Here is a 20033-nt window from a genome sequence, read left to right as displayed (position 1 = left end):
TTTTATATCAAAAAGTCCTACTTGAAGTTGAAACTATCTATCATCAACTGTGCTTGAGAGAGTTTTAGACAGATATATAGACCTGATCAAATTAATATCAAATTTGTCAATCCTATAAAAATGATTACCAAGCAATTTGACAACCAAACCAAATCTATTTACACTTGGATTAGATTAAATACTTTATGTACAAATTATATTTGACAAACAAATCCTATTTCTATCAAGAGTCAAATACAATATCATTTTTCTGCAGAAAATGGAAACATTCAGATATTAGATAACAACCCTGATGGACTAAAATACTTAATAATTTTAAAATTACAGTTTAACCATTTACTTTAGGGTAAAGCCAATTACTTGTAAAATTGACAATCCATTCCTATTGTCAATCAATCCATTTAAAACCTTGTCATCCAATGAATTCATACTATCTGATCTAATACCTTAAATTGGTATTATTTGTGAAATAGGTCTAGTCAAATTACATGTTACCTTTTAGTAAAGGTACATGTATACCAAATGTATGAATATACCCCAACAAAAATCTCTAATGGCTACAAACTTAACTATGATACCAAATCTAAGTATTATTAAAACATATGCCCTCACAAGTCATGTGGAACATAATTAAAGATTATTACACTGTACTATAGAAAAATCATATTTCATAATTACAGTACAAAGATATTTTATTCAAATACATGTGTGTTTCAGGTGGCTCTTATCACTTAAAGGTTAAAACATTTTCTTACCCTACATGTATATTCTTGCATAGACTATAGTACTAACATATCTTACATTATAGAAAGAAAAGAATGTTCAATAAATTTTGGTGGGAAAATACATGCTTGATTTACATTTTAATCTTAGAAATCAGAAGCTGTACAAGAGTGATGCATAAATGGAGCCAGGACTATTGTCAAATATTTGCCACTGGCCTACATATCAAATAAGAGTGAGACTTCTAAAATTAAAAAAATGTACATTGTCTGAAGCAAAGAAATTAATTAGACAAAATATTTCTACTTTTCATTCATTTTCTTTTTCATAATGAAAACACTGCAACTGAAGGGAAGGTTCTTATAATTGACTGACAAAGTATAATAATACCTTTAAGATGTCAAACATGGCAATATAATCCATGAAAAGAGATGTCACAGTAACTAAGTAACTTTGCAAGCATCTGTAAAAACTAAAGTCAGATGTCTGGACATCCAAACATTCCTTTTACCTTGAACTCCTACATTTGTATACATGTAAAAAAACTTATGACCTTGACTAATTTTGTGAGACTTTTTACACATTTAAATGATCCCAGAAATATAATGGTTTTTAGGGGGATGTATGCTTTGCAGCTAACAATGTCTTAAAATTTGCAGAAAACAGTTTTGAAGCTCTATTCCAAAATAATTTTTTATAATTTTAATTGCATGGTTTTTAATATGAAGCCTAAACATTGGTTTATCTCATCAGTGTATCTACCCAATAAAACTGTTCAAAGATAAACTATTCAAAACACACTACATGTATATGTCATTGTCAACCATTCAAGCCCTTAGAAGCATTCAAGCTAAAATAAAATCTTCTTGGGATCCCCATTCTTGTGGGGAAATAAGAGCAGGATCCACATGTAATCCATATACTTTGGGAGAAGACATTGCCCAATTAACTGCTGTTTTACATGTTTTATGGAATACGTTAATGTTATATTGAATTTTAAAGGTTCTTTGGCGGTTAAGTCAGAGCAAATTGTAACATACACTTCTGTTACATGTAAGGTTCATGTAACTACTGATAATAAATCAAATGTGTTAACACTTATCAATTACTTGTTTGACTTCCTAGAACTGGACTGCCATGAACCCCTCATTAGCATGATTAAGGATTAATACCAGTAAAGTTGACAGACAATAGGTTATTATGGCTTAAACCAATAGATAATTAAAAAGATCAATGATTGCCCTGTTCCTTCTCAAGCTAATATGGTTCTAGTTAATAAAGCTTGAACTCTTAATGACTGGCTACTGGCCTTATTACTAGGGGTAAATGATCCACAATCAAAATATTGACCATTAATTATTGCTATCAATATGTGAAATGGATAATAAGCAACTGTAGCCAATCTTATATTATTTGATGAGTTTTTCTCTTGAAACCACAATATCTTAATTTGAATGCATTGTTTTAAGTCAACAGAAAACCTAAACTACTTGATTCTATGTCAGTTATACGCTGAAGTACTATAAGGGAAAATGTTGGGACTGAATTATAACTGAAAAAAACAGAAAAAATTCAAAATTAACCAAGTCACACAAGATCCTATTAAAGTCATGCAAAGATATATAATGTTGAATAGTGTTAAACTGTTACAAGGTTGGTGCAATATCAACATTATACAAAAATGGACCTAATGGCAAAGCTTCAAAGAAATAAGGATGTCATGTACTGTGGCTGAGACATGAAGACAAGGATAAAGCTATACACTTGTGGCAGGACACAACCTTTTCCTTATTTTTTATAACCTTATAATTACAAGCCTTGTAATCAGATGCATATTACTTTTTAGGATGCAAGAATTCTGGTTTTTCCTGTTAGTATTAAGTTCAACGAATAATCAATTTATCGTGATATAATTATCAGCATTTTTTTCATGAAACCATTAAAACGTGAAAATTTGAGTTTTCCTGCCAGCATTTCTTTGAAGGACATTTGTAATCAAGGTGAAAATAGCACATTCATATGATAAATGGATTTTTCCTCATATTGCTGAACTTGCAATTTTTGTATGACCAATCAATAATACACTATTTGGTATACACTGATGTTGTCAAGCTATAATAGTATTATGACTGAGGTCGAAGTTCAATCACACAAAGCTGTCATTCTCTATGTAATTAACTATATCAAGTTTGGACATCTGTCTGTTTCATATGCAACTCTTTCTGACTAATTTGTGAAAATTTTGTTTTCTTATTTCCAGTTATTAATCACTATTTTTCTACACATGTACAAAGAGATACAATTGTAAGTCTAAGGTGTCCTATTCAAATTGATACATGTATGTATACTCAAAATTCATTGGGTAATAGTATAATACATTAGAATGTTTTTCCCAAAAGAAGAATGACTTACTAAATATTTATTCAATATTCTTATGTTTAACTAAACTATATGTAGGAAGACGGTATATTTAATACAAATAAGTACACATATACACATGTGTTGAATGCTGATTAGTTTAAATGACAAAATTTTGTAAGGTCTCCTAAAGGGTTCAAACAGATAAAAATCTAGTTAAATGTATAGCTATAAAATGACTATTTCCAATAAATGATCTGTAAACTTTTATCACCTTAATGGACACCTGCTTTCTCCTGGTCATTGCTAGGTTTCAATTTTGGTAGAGAAGAAGAAATTTGAAGTTCTAGATTTTCTTTCCCAATATTATACATGTATAACCAAACTTTAAATTAGGACCTACCGATGTCAAAACATGACAGGACAATTTGATACATTCACTTTATATATCTGCAAGTCACCCCTTCATCTAACCTCACTCATGAATATATATACATGTACGCTATAATAACTTGAAAACTAGAGTATAAACAGTTTATATTTGTCATGAAGCCAACATTTTGTAAAAAGACCAAGTAAAATTTCTACACACTTGGCTTGATTGTAGTGAATCAATATGGCTTGTGTGTACACACAAACACATATATATATGTATATATATGCCATATATTAAATACCAATAAAATTCTTTATTGTGAAATTTCACTTATCCTGTTTCACAAGTTACGTCTTGTGCTTGAAAAAATGTGACCCGATTAGAATAAAATACTCTTTTTGTCTGTCACGACATCATTGGTTCAGGGGATTAAAATGTTTTGTCATAATGATTGAAGGTGATGTTATATTTATTATGTTCCCCTTTTCTTCTATGTTAAGGTTATAAATAATAAATGATTAAAAAAGGCTGATCTGAAGCACAGAGGTATGGGTTAATTATACAATTGTAAATGTTTAAAATTGCATAGCTCCCCATCCGTTTGTTGGTTTATTAGTTGATACAGATGATTAGCAAATTACAGTTTTGATGACTTTAGCAGGTTTCAATCAGTCAATAGGTATGGTTTCCAATACAAGTAAATTGATGACTTTGCATTTAAGACTTTGAACATTTTCAAGGTTAGATAACACAATTAAAACAAAATCATTTCAAGCAATTATCAGCAAATCATCATTGAATTCACTACAATATGACTTACTTGAAGTAGATGAATTTGTTTCAAATTCCATAATTTTCACAATGTCTGACGATTCCTGTGTGGATGTGGTATCGTCCACATTTTCACAAATTTCACTTTGACTCTCCCCCACGGGATTTGTCCACATACTACTATTCCCAAAGTACTCTACTGCCGTATAACCCCACATAGGTACCACTACCCTCGTCAATCCTAGAGGCTGATGTGGCTCAAACAAACCCACCGTCCCAGAATGGAAGACTTTTGTTTCCATGCGAGTCAAGGGCGATTATTAAATATCTAAATGTTCTTTACATAAAGAACACATTAATATATATAGTAGGTAGAAATTATAATCAATGGTTATTTGAATGTAACGTTAATATGATTAAAGAAAGAATGAATTTAATATGCATTAGAAGAATAGACCAATTACTAACATGTCTTAACATGATTATTTATACATGTACTAATCATAAGGTGTTATAAATATGGCATGAAGTAACAAGAGGCCTCAGAGGAGTTCTTATTCAAAATTATTGACAGCGAACTAAATGTTCCTCATGTATAACATTATCTGCCTTATTGATTTTATATAATACCATATTTTTAATGAATTTGGCATATAGGTACATAAACCAGAAAATCAATGTTTAAATCAGGATCAGAAGTTCTCAAAGGTACAAAGTATACATTCACCATAATACATATTGATTTTGAAGTCATTTTTTCAGTATTCCATCTTCCTTGATTATTTCTGTTTTAATGTCTTGTTTCAACATTTACAAATATATACATATATACATTGGACATATATCAAAAAGGAAGTTATAGCTCATTTATATCCTTCTTAAACAATAATTGTAGTTACCTATAACTATAACTGAGATCTAAAGAGGGTATAAAAACCCTGTTTTGATATTTGAAACTTTTAATTTCAAGTACCAATGAATCTTCTTTTATATTTTGCCATCATTGTGTGTATTAGGGGTGTAATTATTAATTTTGCTTATATTATGAAGAATTTGGAAAGAAAAAACCAACAACACATTTTTCAAGTCCTTACAGGGTTTGTGTATTTTCTGAATATCAAAGACAAAACCTTCGAGGTCTTATTCTAAAGCTCCAAATATCTTTTTTAATTCATATGTCTGTCCTTGTCTTGATTGATAAATAAATTATGATACATTAGTTTGGTGTAATTAAATAAGGGTCATGGGGTTAATACAATATTTATTACATAACATGAACATTATCACTTACATAAAAGGGATGACATAATGTTAACTAAATGATATTTTGGTAATGTTATTAAAAAACTGTTGACACAGAGACAATAAGTGTCTCGCCTGTATATAATTTTGATAGTTAAATGCAAATGTAGAAATAAAAATAGCAATAGTCATGTTAATTATGCAAAATACTCAAAGTCAATGAACAATGACTGAACGTCTGAAGAAACAAGGGCAAATAATTTCCGATATATAAGACATGCCAATGCTAATACTATCATTGACTAATGATAAGTTGTTTCCCTTAAACTGAGGCCATAAAAAAGAATATGTTTGTTTGCCCTAACCCTACCTACCCATATAATAGCTGCCTACTCAAAATCTTTTATTGACCTGATGTGAAAAATTTTTTTTTTTAATCAGATAGGCATGAAGACTAAAAATCATCTGACACTTCAATTACTCTTGACCGAAAAAAAAAGAAAGAAAATGCCTACCTACCTACCCACTGTCTCTACTTTTGGGTAGGGTTTGGGCAAACCAAAATATTTTTAAGTGTGGCCTGACCTAATAACAAACTTTAACATGTAAACTATGGCATGCATGAGTTTCAAAGTCGATTAACTATGACTGAGGGGGCAGGGCCAAATAATCTTCATGGAAATGAGATGTGCCAATGCTAATACAACTGCATACCAAATATCATTGACTTATCATAAGGGGTTCCCCTTAAACTGATCTAATCACAACTTAAACAAATTGTTGACACCGCCACCACTGCTAGAAACAGCATAACTAAGTTTCGCTTTTTGATCCTGTCACGGCATGACAAAAAATGTAATGGACAATTCATGTTTCTAAATTAAGTTCTTTATTTCTCCTATTTGTTAGTTTATATACCCATGGAAGTATTATATAAAGCTTTGAACACAGAGGCTTTTGCAGCCAAAATAAAAACCATAATTTGATAAAACTTCTACAATCAGAATTAGAAGAAAGAGCTTCATATCAATCAAAACTTCAATAAGAAAAGATGCCTTTTTAACAGAAAACACAATACTTCTTTAAAAATACATATTCTCATATTCCTGGCAGGGATGTGTAAGCAACAGCATACCAAATATCATCCGTTTGTTTAAAACACAACACACCAGAACACTTGCATCTTTAAAAAAGTCAAAAATCCCAAATTAAATTAAGTATGATGGTGACTTTAAAATGAAGTACCAGATTCCACTAATACAACAACAAAACAAGGATTGTTGAAAAGAAAATGCAAAAACATGCTTTTATACAAGACATAAATGGTTAGATGCCTATTCCAATGAGATTAAAAAGGCAAGAAAAATATGCAAAAAAGAAGCTAAACCCTACCACATTTATAAGGCTTTTAAGTGATTGACTTTAGCTCCATCTTATTGCTTTCATTCCTTTAGGGAATTTTGTTGTTCATCATCAGATCTTCATTAGTCTCTCTTAAATTTTATTTACAATTTTTCTCAACTGGACAAATTACAGCTTAACATTTTGTATAGAAACTTGTCTATTATTTTAGAAAATACTTCATTTGAACTTTGGTGGATAGTTGTCTCATTGGCAAGCATACCACATCTCCTTATTTTTATATTAAAACATTCTGGAAGCTTGTACAGTTGCAAGTTGAATGCATTATATATAAATATGAAATGTTTGCTCTTATACAAAATATTGGAAGAAGTTCCATTATAAATATGAATAATAAGGAATGTGAGGTAAACTCAACATCAAAGAGATCAAGAAACCCAACAATTTAAATTAACCAAAATAGACAACTAGAGGTCACTAAAAGCCTTCAACACTGGAAAATCCCCATATCAATATACAATATAAATAACCTCTAAATGTCCTTGGAAAACAGACAAGTTGTGAAACAATTCAGCAGACAACAAAATAATAAGCAAGCACCTTATAAAAATTTCAACAAGTTTCTTTTTTAACAATTTTATTGTGGGAATCATAATAACCAACCAAGTTACCATGATATTCCATATTCTTTATCCATTTGACCTTCTGCTGGGTAATTTTTCATGTTTACATGTAATCTTTTGCTTGATGTTGTGTATATTACACAATCTGTGCAGTTGCATTCTTTCTTTAAAGACAAGAATAACATGTAAAATAGTGAACAACATGATCCTCCTGTCTCTAGAGAGAGCTGCTTATAGAATACAAATGTATGTCCTTCAATGTTCTTGTCTGATCAATAAGATCTAATAGGAAATGAAATACTACATCATGTAGATTGTGTTTATATTTGTATGAACTTCAAAAACAGAAGTATATATTCGTGGTGACCTTTATAATTTACATATATCTAACTGAATTTAATATTCTACGTGTGAACAATAAAATTCCTGAGGGGGCCACAGAACCTTGTGTCGCACCAGCTTTTACAACTGTTAATGAATCGTAAGGCATAGTATTTCATATGTTTTTTGCTGATGATTTCTAGACTTTGAGAAAGAAATAATGAGATTTGCCAAAGTCTAACATGCCATATCAAATGTTTTAAGTGTTAGAAAACTGTTCAATGAAGTTCAATGAAAAACTACAGAAAAATGAAAAATATTCTTGCGGAATTTTATTTAGAAAAATTTGTAAGGGATTCCGAAGAACCCTGTGTCTTGCCTGCAATTGCTGCTGTAAGTGTAAAAGGGTAATGTTGACTTAAAAAGTGACTCCATTTATCAGTCAAATACAGAATTTAAAACAAAATTCAAACTTTTCTTTAGATGCTATTTCATGGTCTTGAAGATAAGCTTCTGTCCAAGTTTCCTAACAATTCATAAAGGTTTACAAATTTATCATGTCAAACAAGTGAAACTGCAAGCTAATGCTCACTGATGATACCCCCGCCGCAACTGGATAATTTTGATAGTGTAAAAATATGTAAGTGTTCGGTAAACAGGAAGTTGTTGAGTGATGAATCTGAAAACGCATCACAAGGTATAACTGACTTATATAAACCCTGAAACCAAATTTCAGAAATCCTTATGATGTAGTTCCTGAGAAAGATGCGACGAAAAATATTCATGGGACGGACAGACGGACAGACAGACAGAGAGGTAAAACAGTATACCCCCACTTTTTTAAAGCTAAGTACCTTGTGTTATATTAAGGTATATAGGGGAAAAAAATTTCAGAGACAAGTGCCTGTCTCTTTAATGAATACAGGTAGGACAATGGGTGTATCTATCTTGTAATTTAAGAAAGAATTCACCTGAGGAAAAAAGTCACAAATCAAAATGATTTTCAAGTGCTGCTTTCAGTCACTTTTTGTCTTTCATCAACTGTAGTATACAGCAACTAAGAACACTACATTGGTTCTTTGGTGTAAGACGATGAACAATTTTAAGACTAAAATGAAATGGCCATCAGTAACTTAAACTCATGTGTAAATGTTTATCAATCGATATGGTCACATACTAATTAATGAGTGCACCATGCAAACCTTATGGTAAAGAGGTCATCATGCAAACTCAAGATATATGATTCTTTGTTCAGCTATTTAGACCAAATTTGATTGCAAAATAAAGCCACACAATAATTTTTTAGAGTTCTTGACCAAATTAATAAATTTCTTTCAATTTCATTAATATGTAAGTAATCTATGACCATAACTTGAATTATGTATGAACATTTGGTCCATTCTTTTGAAGTGGGTTTATTCCTAACAATTTAAGTTAAAGATTACCATAATGGTCCATGTTTTGTGGCCACTACCAAAGTGATTTCTGCAATATACAGGTGTAATCAAGCTTTTTATAAATCAAATTAGGACCGATGTGAGAAATCTGTCAAAATCCAAAATTCTGTAAACCTATATATATATATATATATATATATATATATATATATATACTGGATATATATATATATACTGGTATATTTATTTTGTCATCAAATATAATTAAATAGTTGTAGCTATAAACAATGGGCCAAAATGAGAAGAAAAAAAACATAAGTCAGTCTTCATTTACTCTTCTTTGTTTTACAAGCTACAAATGTAGGTGACAAAAATGAGTATGTCAATCATATATACATATTATTTTGACTATTAATGAGATTTTGTGTAGTATATTATATAAATATCACACCAAAACATAACAATGTTACACTAAACCACTACACTAAACAATGTGATGGAGACAGCATACAAAAGTGATGGCTGAATTGTACTTTGGTTTATAAACATTGTCTATTTAACACTACGTAGGAATGTAAACCATCAAGTTTTTGTTGTTTGTCCAAAATTCCTTAACCATGTATGTAAATTCTTTTTACTTGTATAGTAAATTGAAACACTGAGCACCATCCTACAAACGAAATTTGTAATTTAGTAATTATGTTGCCATCATTTTGACAAAATTCTTTCATTGTCTTCAAACATTGACTTGCATATTACAAACATTGCATCTATGGTATTAATGCATGACCTCACATATATTGATGGAGACTCAATGGTATAATAAATTGAAGGACCACTCCATGTCAAAAAAATAAAATGAGTATGTACTTATTCTACTTAAGCCTATATATGTAAAATAGTTTCATTTTGTTTATTCTCACAACAAATAAGTCCATAAATAATTAATTTAAGTGTTTGAAGGTTAATATTGGCATGTTTTACTAGTACATGTATATATCACCACTATTTAAAAAACAGCACGTTTTTTTTTATTAAATTTAAGATCTTCCTAAAGTGTTGTTCTTTTTTTTGTAAATCTGATAGATCATGTTTATAAATAAATATTCTGACTATAATGAACTAAAGAGTTTGTTCAATGGACTTCCAGAAATGTAATAAGAAAGGTCTCTGAATTTTATTGGATCTATTGTCCAGCAAAGAACCAAATTTAAATGAAGCCAACAATTGTTTTTGGGCTGTTGCCAATCTCCAAAGCAGAACTCAATGATTACTCAGATCTTATCTCTTTGCCTGTGCCTTACACTTTTTCAAGTTTTTTATAATTAAATCTTATGGGGACAGTTAAATATTTCTAAATAACCTCATCAAGGTGATTCTTATAGGTCTACTGGCAAAGCTTGACAAATACCTGAACAATGACAGAAATGACTTTTTCTACCATGAACGTCTTTTAAGTAATGGAATTGTATAAGTACTCAGTACATGAATACAATGAAAACAAATTCTTTACAGTAACCAGGAGTGTCTTTAACAGAATTTATACTCATCAGGTGCTCTAATTTTAACTTTTTACAAAGAATTCGAACTTTCAAAAGCACCTGAAACCACTCGTTAGAATACATTCATCATGGTTTTACAATGCAATCATTTATTTTTTTCAACTAGACATGCATTGAAGTTTTAAGTATATAAATTCTAAGAAATGTAAAAATATGCTGAGGATGCAAAAATCTGTATTTTAAAGATAATAAACCTCCAGACATGTCATTTCTAAATCTGGTTGCAAACTTCATGAAGATTTTTATAAGAATGTTCTTGAATACAGTACACTCAAATATATATTGCTGTAGCTTGGCTTTCAAAAGACTTTGGCAGACAACTGGTAATTATAATTACTTGATCTTAAAGCTTCATGTATGAAGCCTGGAAAAGCCATTTTTGTGATGGCCTGTCTTGTAAATAATCTCTTAAAAACAGATTTAACATTATAATGATTTTCTATTCATTCAAATATCAAACATGAGGCTCCAAGGAAACTGTACTGTTCATCTGGGTTCTACACATACCTATGATTCAATACTAAAAAACAATTCACATCAGCCATGGTAGCAGCCATGTTTGACAGAAGTTGGGGTTACCTAAACATTTTGCTAAATGTGAATCACAAATTTATCTTTTCATTGAATGTTAGGTTGCAATTCCAAATTTTTATTAAATTTTGAACTGAAATATTTTATTACATTCTTTTATATGTGAAGACAACCTTTGACAGTTGCTGGGATCATTAACCATAATTACAATTGAGGATTATAATGAACAATACCATTTCTATCAGTTTGGTTTTTCTATTTTAAAGTTAGCGGTTACACTGATTTGCTGGTGAAAAGTTTTTGAAAGAAATTTTCATAAAAAAATTTGGTCAGGAAACCCTAAACACATACCTTTATTTTGGCCTAATTGAAACCATAATTGACACTAAGTTTGGACAAAATTTACCCTTTACACAATTTTCAAAAATAACTGTAATTGTATAATTTACCCAGAGTTTGGTTGACATTAGTACTTTTAAAAATAAAAATGTAGATTGTGCCATAGATTTTATTGTATAAAACCTAAGGGCAGTATCATTTGTGAAAACAAATTTTGTGATAACAATTAAATCAATGAAATTTTTTTTTTAAAGAATGTTGAAACTTGAATCACAAGTTGTAATAAATCTGCCAAATTGACCAATGGTTAACTTTTCATTGGATCCCTTGAGGCATGACCCTCAGGGGTTCAAAAAGCAAAAAACTTCTTGTCCTCAAACTCCTCTTACCTCATTTGAGATAAGATCTAAAAACTAATTTTTGTTATTAACACTACGGTGATCTGTGCCGAATGTTTCAGAATTTCAATATTTGACCCTAAGAAAAATGCCATGCCTATTGGAAATTTGGAATACTAATTAGTGGCTTAGTTCACAAACATGTTTCAAAGCAGATGCTATTTTGTGATAGATATTTTCCTACAAATTTCTTCAAAATCGCCAGTCCTGCAGTCCTAGCAGTTGTTGATGGTTACAAGAATATATCTTGATCTTAAAACATGAATAAGAAGAAATAATTTATATTCTTACAGTTGGCCAAGAAAGATCTTCAAAATTTAACTATAAACTAATATTCTTTTATAATACAGGCTACACATTTATTTACAACCTTTTACACAATGTAGCCAATGTTTGTACAATTATAACCAACCATTTACACTTATAACTGTATAGTGGGAAACAATTTTTTTATTTTTCTTTAGTACTATTCAGCCATCATTTTTGTGGAGAAAAGCATTAAATGACAATATATACCCATGATTGCGTCACCGTTTGATTCTTCGGTCATCATGTGCTGCATCTGTTCTGGGGTGCCTACAACGAGTGAAGGTTGATGATGATAGGATAATGATTAATGATGTGAGTATATGAAGGAGGAGTTAACCTTAAATTAAAGTTCAAAACTATAAAATAAATCAAATGGCAGTGAACAAATAAAGCCCCAATAAAGCTAACATGGTCTGAAAATATTAAACATGGAGAACCATTATTACACATGTACATACTGTAAGTTTAGAATTAATGTGTGCATTTATTAATGTGCATCTTCTTATAATTGTAATACAATTGCATGTACATTGTATAGGCAAAAATTTAAGGTAAATATATAAAAAAAAAGAGATGTGGTATGATGTAAACAATTATAGACATTAAGAGATTGTTTTTCCCTTTATAACCTTGATAAAATTATTTAATTTTTAACCCATATTTTGAAATAAGTACATTTTAAAAAAATTGAAATCTAAATGAAGTCAGTCATTCAACTCTCTTGCAGGAACATTAGATAACAATCTATTGTTATTAATTTGATTGACATTCCTACTTTAAATGATAATCCTGTCAACATTTCTGGTACTTATATTTACAGAACCTCTTTTTGTATTGTGCTACATTTGTAATAAACTTATATAGCATTTGATACAATTTACTATTCAAAGTAAACAATAGGTAGATGATAAGATCTATTCAAATCAAATCAATACCACTGATTATTCAAAGTAATTACTCTATTTTATAAAAACAATTTCTGAGAAACAAACCAAACCACAAAAACTTAACATAACCAATGATTATGAACCAACAAAATGAGGTCAAGGTCAGATGAACCCTGTTAAAAGGACATGTACACCTTACAATCATTCCATACACCAAATAAAATTGACTTACTGCTTAAGTACATGTATCTGGTCAACAAAAACTTAGAAGAGAAGTGAAACTAACCAATGATACATCAAAATGAAATCAATGTCAAATGTAACTTGCTAGACATGTAAACTTATAATCATTCTATAGAATCCATTTATATAAACCAAATATCGTTGACATACATCATGTATATATTGCTTTTTGTATCTGAGAAAAAAACCTAACCCCAAAAACTAAACATTGACCTAGAACCATAAAAATTAGGTCAAGGTCAGATAAACCCTGCCAGACAGACATGGTCACCTAACAATCATTCCATACGCCAAATATAGTTCACCTATCACTTATAGTATCTCTCTATTCTGAAAGGACATAACCAGGAAAACTTAACATTGACCAATGAACCAGGGTCAAGGTCAGACAAAATCTGCCAGACATACATGTACAAATGAATACTTTACAATTATTCCATATCCCAAATATAGTTGACCTATTGCCTATAGAATCTGAGGTATGAAATTGACCACAAAAATCTAACCTTGATCATTGAACAGACATCAAGACCTTACAAGGATCATATATACCACATTTATCTCTATACAAATAGTTAACAGTGCCGCCACTAGATTAGCATCCCTATGTATTGCGTTCTACTACGAAATAAATAACATCAGTATTAATATCCAAAATAAATATATATCTGACACATTTTTTTTTTTTAATTTAAAGTTTATAGTCTGAAGTTCAACAATCAGACAACAAATGATTCATTGAGTTTGAAAGACTATCTCATTTCAGTTTTTAATATTTTGTTTACAGTTTATAAAATGCAGCATCAATGCCGCCATCATGTAATATATATGTCAATATATATTTACTGTTACTTTTTATTCACCTAGTCTACACAATGAACTGTTCAACATGGTAAAGATCATTTAACTTGCAAAGTTAATTTCATGATTTCCTGGTCACTGGAGAAAATCCTAAATGGAAATATTTTTAATTTCAACACTGACCCCAAAAATTTTAATATAAGATGGGCTTCATGTTCAAAATATTCAGACCTGCTAGCTCATAAATAATAATAAAATATAATGCACAAACTATTCTCTCTTTTTAAATCTACATGAAAATTAAATAAATAAAACAGTACCCTAACTTGTATAACTTGTCTTTTAAAGCTATTATATATGTAAATTTGTTTATCTCTGGCTACCAAAGATCACCAAATGCGTGCTATTTTGCTGATACAATTCACACTGACACTGAATGAACAAAAGTACATTCCTTTAATGTGTCAACCATATATACAAATTTGGATATTGTATGTATTAGTTACATTGTACACCCATGAGGGTGGTACCCTGGTTGGGTGTATCTAGTTTACACCAAGTTTTTAATCATTTAGATGGGGAACTTTCAGCAATTTGTCTTATTATAGGGTAAAGCATGATAAATGCAGGATATTCAATTTCGTTAAATGACATCTACGTATTTATGGTGAATAAGTTTTAAGTGAGAAAGCTTCAGAAAATCAATCAATCATAATTTTTTAATAAAATTTTCAAACTATTTTTACATGAACAAGATTATTTCATATAAATATTTATGCTTCTGTACCCTGTAACATATCAACTTATCAAAAGATAAAGGACAGGTTGAAAGATCAACCTGTATACCAGATATATTCAATATCTAAAACTTTACCATCTATTTTTCCCCTTTTTGTTCTTTTAGCAAAAAGTCAACAGAATCGCACATACAATGTATAGATCTCCACACTTGAATTATTCCTATTAGAAATTTCCTTTTTTAATAAACATTTCAAACTGCCACATGTTGAAACTTTCAAAAGATGAAATACTTTAAACATTAAGCATGTTAAGTATTATTTAATAAATCTATTTCCTATTGTAGGTTAAGATTTCTGTAAAAATTTCAATTGAGAAATAAATATTTTAAAATATATATATCATGTACATTTAAAGTAGACTAAATTAACATGTGATGTACATGCAGCATGTGACAAGTGGTATGGTTTACAAATGTACTCTTTATAAAAACATTAATTCATTTACACTTGTTCAAATGTATATCCTTGAATCACATGAACTGTCTTGTGAATGAACAATTTCAGAAATCAAAATAATATCTATGCAATGTTTAAAAAAATTAAACTCTTTATCATAAACACATTACCAATGAAACCAGATTATTTTTTATTGAAATGTCTAAACTGATGGTACAAAATCTGTGAATATGTAACTATTTCAATAAGATTTATGTCCAATAATAAAATAATTTTATTAAAAACATATGTTTAAAAGTAAAAGTAAATCTATGAGTACATGTAGAATATCAATATGTTACATAGAAATGTTTAAGTAATTTACTAAATTTGTAAAACGTTTTTCTAAGAACGTTTATAAAAAAAAACACATATAAAGAGACATACATGTTCATCAATCCAGATTGATTAGACTTAAAACAAAAACAATTTGTAAAATGTTTTCATTTTATGGGGGGGTCTACCTAATACATGTATTCATTTAAACTTCAGAATATACACTTTTGTAAATCAATGTTGAATGCAGAAAAGATAATTGCAAATATCTACTGCTTAATTAAGAATTTAACAAAGCACTTAAGTACAACAATACCCAACTGTGAAACTATTTTGCAAGAATTCATCTGTGGTGTTACCAATGTTTATATCGAGGAACACCCACACAACCTAATGTGTACATGTACAATGTAATATATAAAGCGTGTATTTCTGATTTATTTTGGAAGGCAAGAAACTGCGTCATTTAAAACATTCCTCAGAAAAAAAGACTTCTGATTACATGAATTTGATAAATGAACTTGTTTTAATCTTTAAAAAAAAATAGATTGTGCCACTTTCCACAATTATTGGTGGTTGTGGAACATTATGCCACATTTGTTTCTCTTGCACCCTATAAAACACACATTACTTTACTATTATTGGATACATTGTAGGTACCTGTACAATTGACTTATTTTAAAAGTTACAAGTTTATTCCTAAGGCAACTTGGTGGAGACCTTATGCTTAACGGGGTTTAATCATTTTACATCATACATATACATGCATCCACTTTATCTTACATTATTATAAACTCTTTATACAGAGATGTATAATATTAGATGTCTTGACTGTTTTCAACAAAAATATATAAGAAAAAGTCAAAGCAGGTAATCATTGGGTTGGGTACCATTACCAATTTATAGGAGGTACCTTTCTGTGTATTCTATGAATACCTTTCATAAAAAAAATCTTAATTCAGGAGGTACTGATATAATTTAGACTTTTGAAGGGTTCATTAACATGATTACATTTGTACCTATTGGACTTAATCTTCATGGAAATAAAAACTACCAACAAAACAGAATTATAAATATTGAGGACTTATATGATCATAAGCCTTTCAAATCATACCAATAAAAAATGAAGTACATGGACAAAGACCAGACTGAGGGGGATATGAAATCCACTAATGTTAAATGAATTCCAAATATCAGTGATCCATCTAGAGTGTTTCTTCATAAAGCTGATCCAATCACAAACTTTAAAATTTAAAATAAGGCAAAATAATCTCCATGGAAATAAGATCCACCCATTCGAATGCATCTCCATTTGTGTGCCAAATATAATTGACTTATAATAACTGATTCTGTTACACCCTGTAGTCAGAAAGTTTAACATGGAAACTATGCAAAAATTTTAAAGTATAGGACCATGAATGAGGGACTTGGTAGTCTTCATGCTCAACCACAGGCCCACCAGCCCAGGCTTGTAAAATGTATGTCGGGCCTGTAAAAATCACCTCTACAGGCCAATAGAATCTAACTAAAATTTTTGTAAAATTCAGTTTTGGGCCTGTAGATTCAAAAGTTTGTCGTGAAGACTGGCTTAGTCTTGGTGCTTAATATTAAATCTCTTTAAAATTAAGATGTTCATGTACTAATTTATGCATATGCAACTGCTGAGGAAATAACACTCTCTTTTTAATAATACAGATATGATAAAGAAACTTTCACTAAAGTCTATAGCTAGAGGCCAAAATAAAATTTAAATTGTTTGATGTTGCCTACCTACCCATCTAAAAAACAGCCTATCCAAAAAAAAAAATTATGACACAAATCATTTCAAATTTAGAAAAAAAAATTCCTGCTCTAACATCTTTTTCTAATCTAAAACATGTTTTTATGTTGTTGGCCAAAACAAAAAAATAAAATCCCTACCTACCCAACCCTATGAGGCATGGGTTAACAACATCAAACAAATAATTTTTTTTAAGGGTTGCCTGATTTTGACATGTTATTTCAGTTTAAAGGTAAAACAACTGGTTAAGTTAATTCCACCTACTTATTAGGACATTGCATGATAGTTGTAAGTCCCTATTCATCAATTCATTTAAAGATTACATAATGGCAATCAACAACAAAAAAAGTTCTCAAGAATCCTTTATGATACATCAAAGATGATCAGAACTGGTATTCCCAGAACCATCAAAGAAAATGTAATATATGACATTGAAATAAAATTGCTACATTATGATACACATTATAACTAATCAATACATTTTACAAAATGTAATAGCCTTTATTACTTACAATATGCATATGGTTCAGGAAAAGAAGACATCTCCCCTATTTGACCAGAAAGAATGAACTCTGAACTGAATGGATGCATCATCTACACACAACAATATCCTTCAAGCTATCTAAAGCAGCTGACAGATGTGTAATGAATAATAACCACACATACCAGATAGATATAGATGTAAGTAAAGCCCTCCCATCTTTATCTATCATCTAATTATCTATGTTAATAATGATGATATGTAGAAACTATATCTATGGGTAGTTACCTCAGGGGACATTAGAGCTTGGTAACCCAACACTTTACACTGACATTCGTTACACTTCACTGATTGGGACATGTTTGTTGGAAGTTGAGTGTGTTAATGAAAATATTTGAAGTTTGACAGGATGAAAATAATACCATGAATGTTTATGGGTGATGATTAAAATTCCTTTTAAAGAAAATATTTCCCCTGGTTAAGTTAGGACCATGGTTTAAAACACCCATGGACACACAGATAAACACATGTAAACTTATCAACATATGCTTGTCTCAGCAGTTCTAACAATCCTTAATTACAACCATATTAGGCTTCAAAATAAGTTAAAGTACCTAAAAATAATTCATTAATACATCAATACACAATAATTAATTAAAAATGATGTTATGAATTAAATAAAAAGGACTTTATGACACGTATTCATTTTCCTCCATTCCCAATAGCAACGGTAAATTTTCAACGCTGAGTTTAAGGTGTTCGGAAGTGAAAATGAAAAAATAAAAGCATGAAAGGTTAAACCGTAAATTGAAATACCTCTCCAGACGTTAAAACTCATGTAATCTTGGGTTTCAGTCATTGGCTCGTCCAAATTATTAAGACCAGGAGACCGATGAAGGTCAAGAAGGGTCATTCTACAACTGTGTCAGACGAAAGAGGCCTGTTCCAAGAAGTTGACGTGTTCTGTGATGAAAGTCGACCACTCTCTCCGTTGTTGACCAAAGTTGTTTAGACCTATCCCGTCTCTAGTCGCACAAGGGTCTGTTTGTGTGTGCCAGAGCCGGTTAGCGAGAACGAATGCCCGGATTGGTGGCTTTCAACACATGTTTATACATGCATGCCTCCACTTGAAATCGATGTATGCCAGCTTGTCATGTGAATACATCGCCGATACGAGGCGAGTTAATCCTTCAAACAATTGCAAATTCCACAAATAAACAGTTGAATCATTAAATTTAATTTCTGAGGCATAAAATGTAAGAAACAACTAAGAAATAAGACACCTCTCGAAAAATTTCAAGGCTAGTCAATTTCCTACCGGCTGTCAATTTGCAGCCATATTGATCCCGATCGTCTGCGCAATTTTGCTGTTAATATTAAATAATCATGTAAAAATGCTGACCTGCACCTTGGTTTGATCTTTTAGGTACCCCATTATCTATTTCTGTGTCCAATGGCCTTTTTCTTGAGTCGGAAGTGTCCATGTCAGTGCCATTCATGCCGTCGTAATTCATCGCCATTTTCCACTTCGTTCAGTTCTCGTGGGGTAACGTTTTGTATACAGTCAATGTCACGAGATTTGGTCAAGCGGAACAACTAGAAAAATATTGCTTATTTTTATATGAATTACAATTATTTCACTTGTATTTTATAAAATATACCGTTATGTCTATTTTAAGTACAAGAAAAGTAACGAAAGAAAGCACGAATCTATCTATTTCTTAAGATATCCGATTACACATAACAATGTCAGAGCCACGCCCCCCAATTCCACGTGTTGAACTGTCAAACTGACATTTAAATTGTCAAAACATTTGGCAATACACAAATTTCACATTTGGCATGCTTAATCAGCTTTGGATATATTATTGATACACCAAATAAATACGTGATTTTGGTAGCTAGGAGTTATTTATATTAAAAAGCTAAAAAGAAGTAAGTTTGAAGGAAATAGAAAAAATGTTTTGTAAATGTAAACAAATAAATTAGTAAACAAAAACCGTTTCCTCTATATTAAA

The 20033-nt window shown here is 30.4% G+C and overlaps 1 protein-coding gene across 12 annotated transcripts in view; it reads right to left on the bottom strand.

The window, feature by feature from the left end:
* Nucleotides 1-19580, bottom strand: part of LOC127698465 (RNA-binding protein Pasilla-like) — a 44815-nt gene extending 25235 nt beyond the window's left edge. For 2 of the 12 annotated variants that reach the window (XM_052201933.1, XM_052201935.1), the window contains exons 1-2: nucleotides 19418-19580; nucleotides 12520-12579 (exon numbers count right to left, since the gene is read on the bottom strand). In XM_052201933.1, the coding sequence (XP_052057893.1) occupies nucleotides 12520-12579; nucleotides 19418-19535 (178 nt within the window). In that variant the 5' untranslated portion in view covers nucleotides 19536-19580. The other 10 variants (XM_052201936.1, XM_052201943.1, XM_052201934.1 and 7 more) reach the window with 9 other exon arrangements.
* Between the last annotated feature and the right edge of the window lie 453 nt (nucleotides 19581-20033).

The sequence above is a fragment of the Mytilus californianus genome, unplaced genomic scaffold, assembly GCF_021869535.1.
Source record: "Mytilus californianus isolate M0D057914Y unplaced genomic scaffold, xbMytCali1.0.p SCAF_4, whole genome shotgun sequence".
NCBI lineage: Eukaryota > Metazoa > Mollusca > Bivalvia > Mytilida > Mytilidae > Mytilus > Mytilus californianus.
This window is presented reverse-complemented; position numbering and strand designations above follow the sequence as displayed.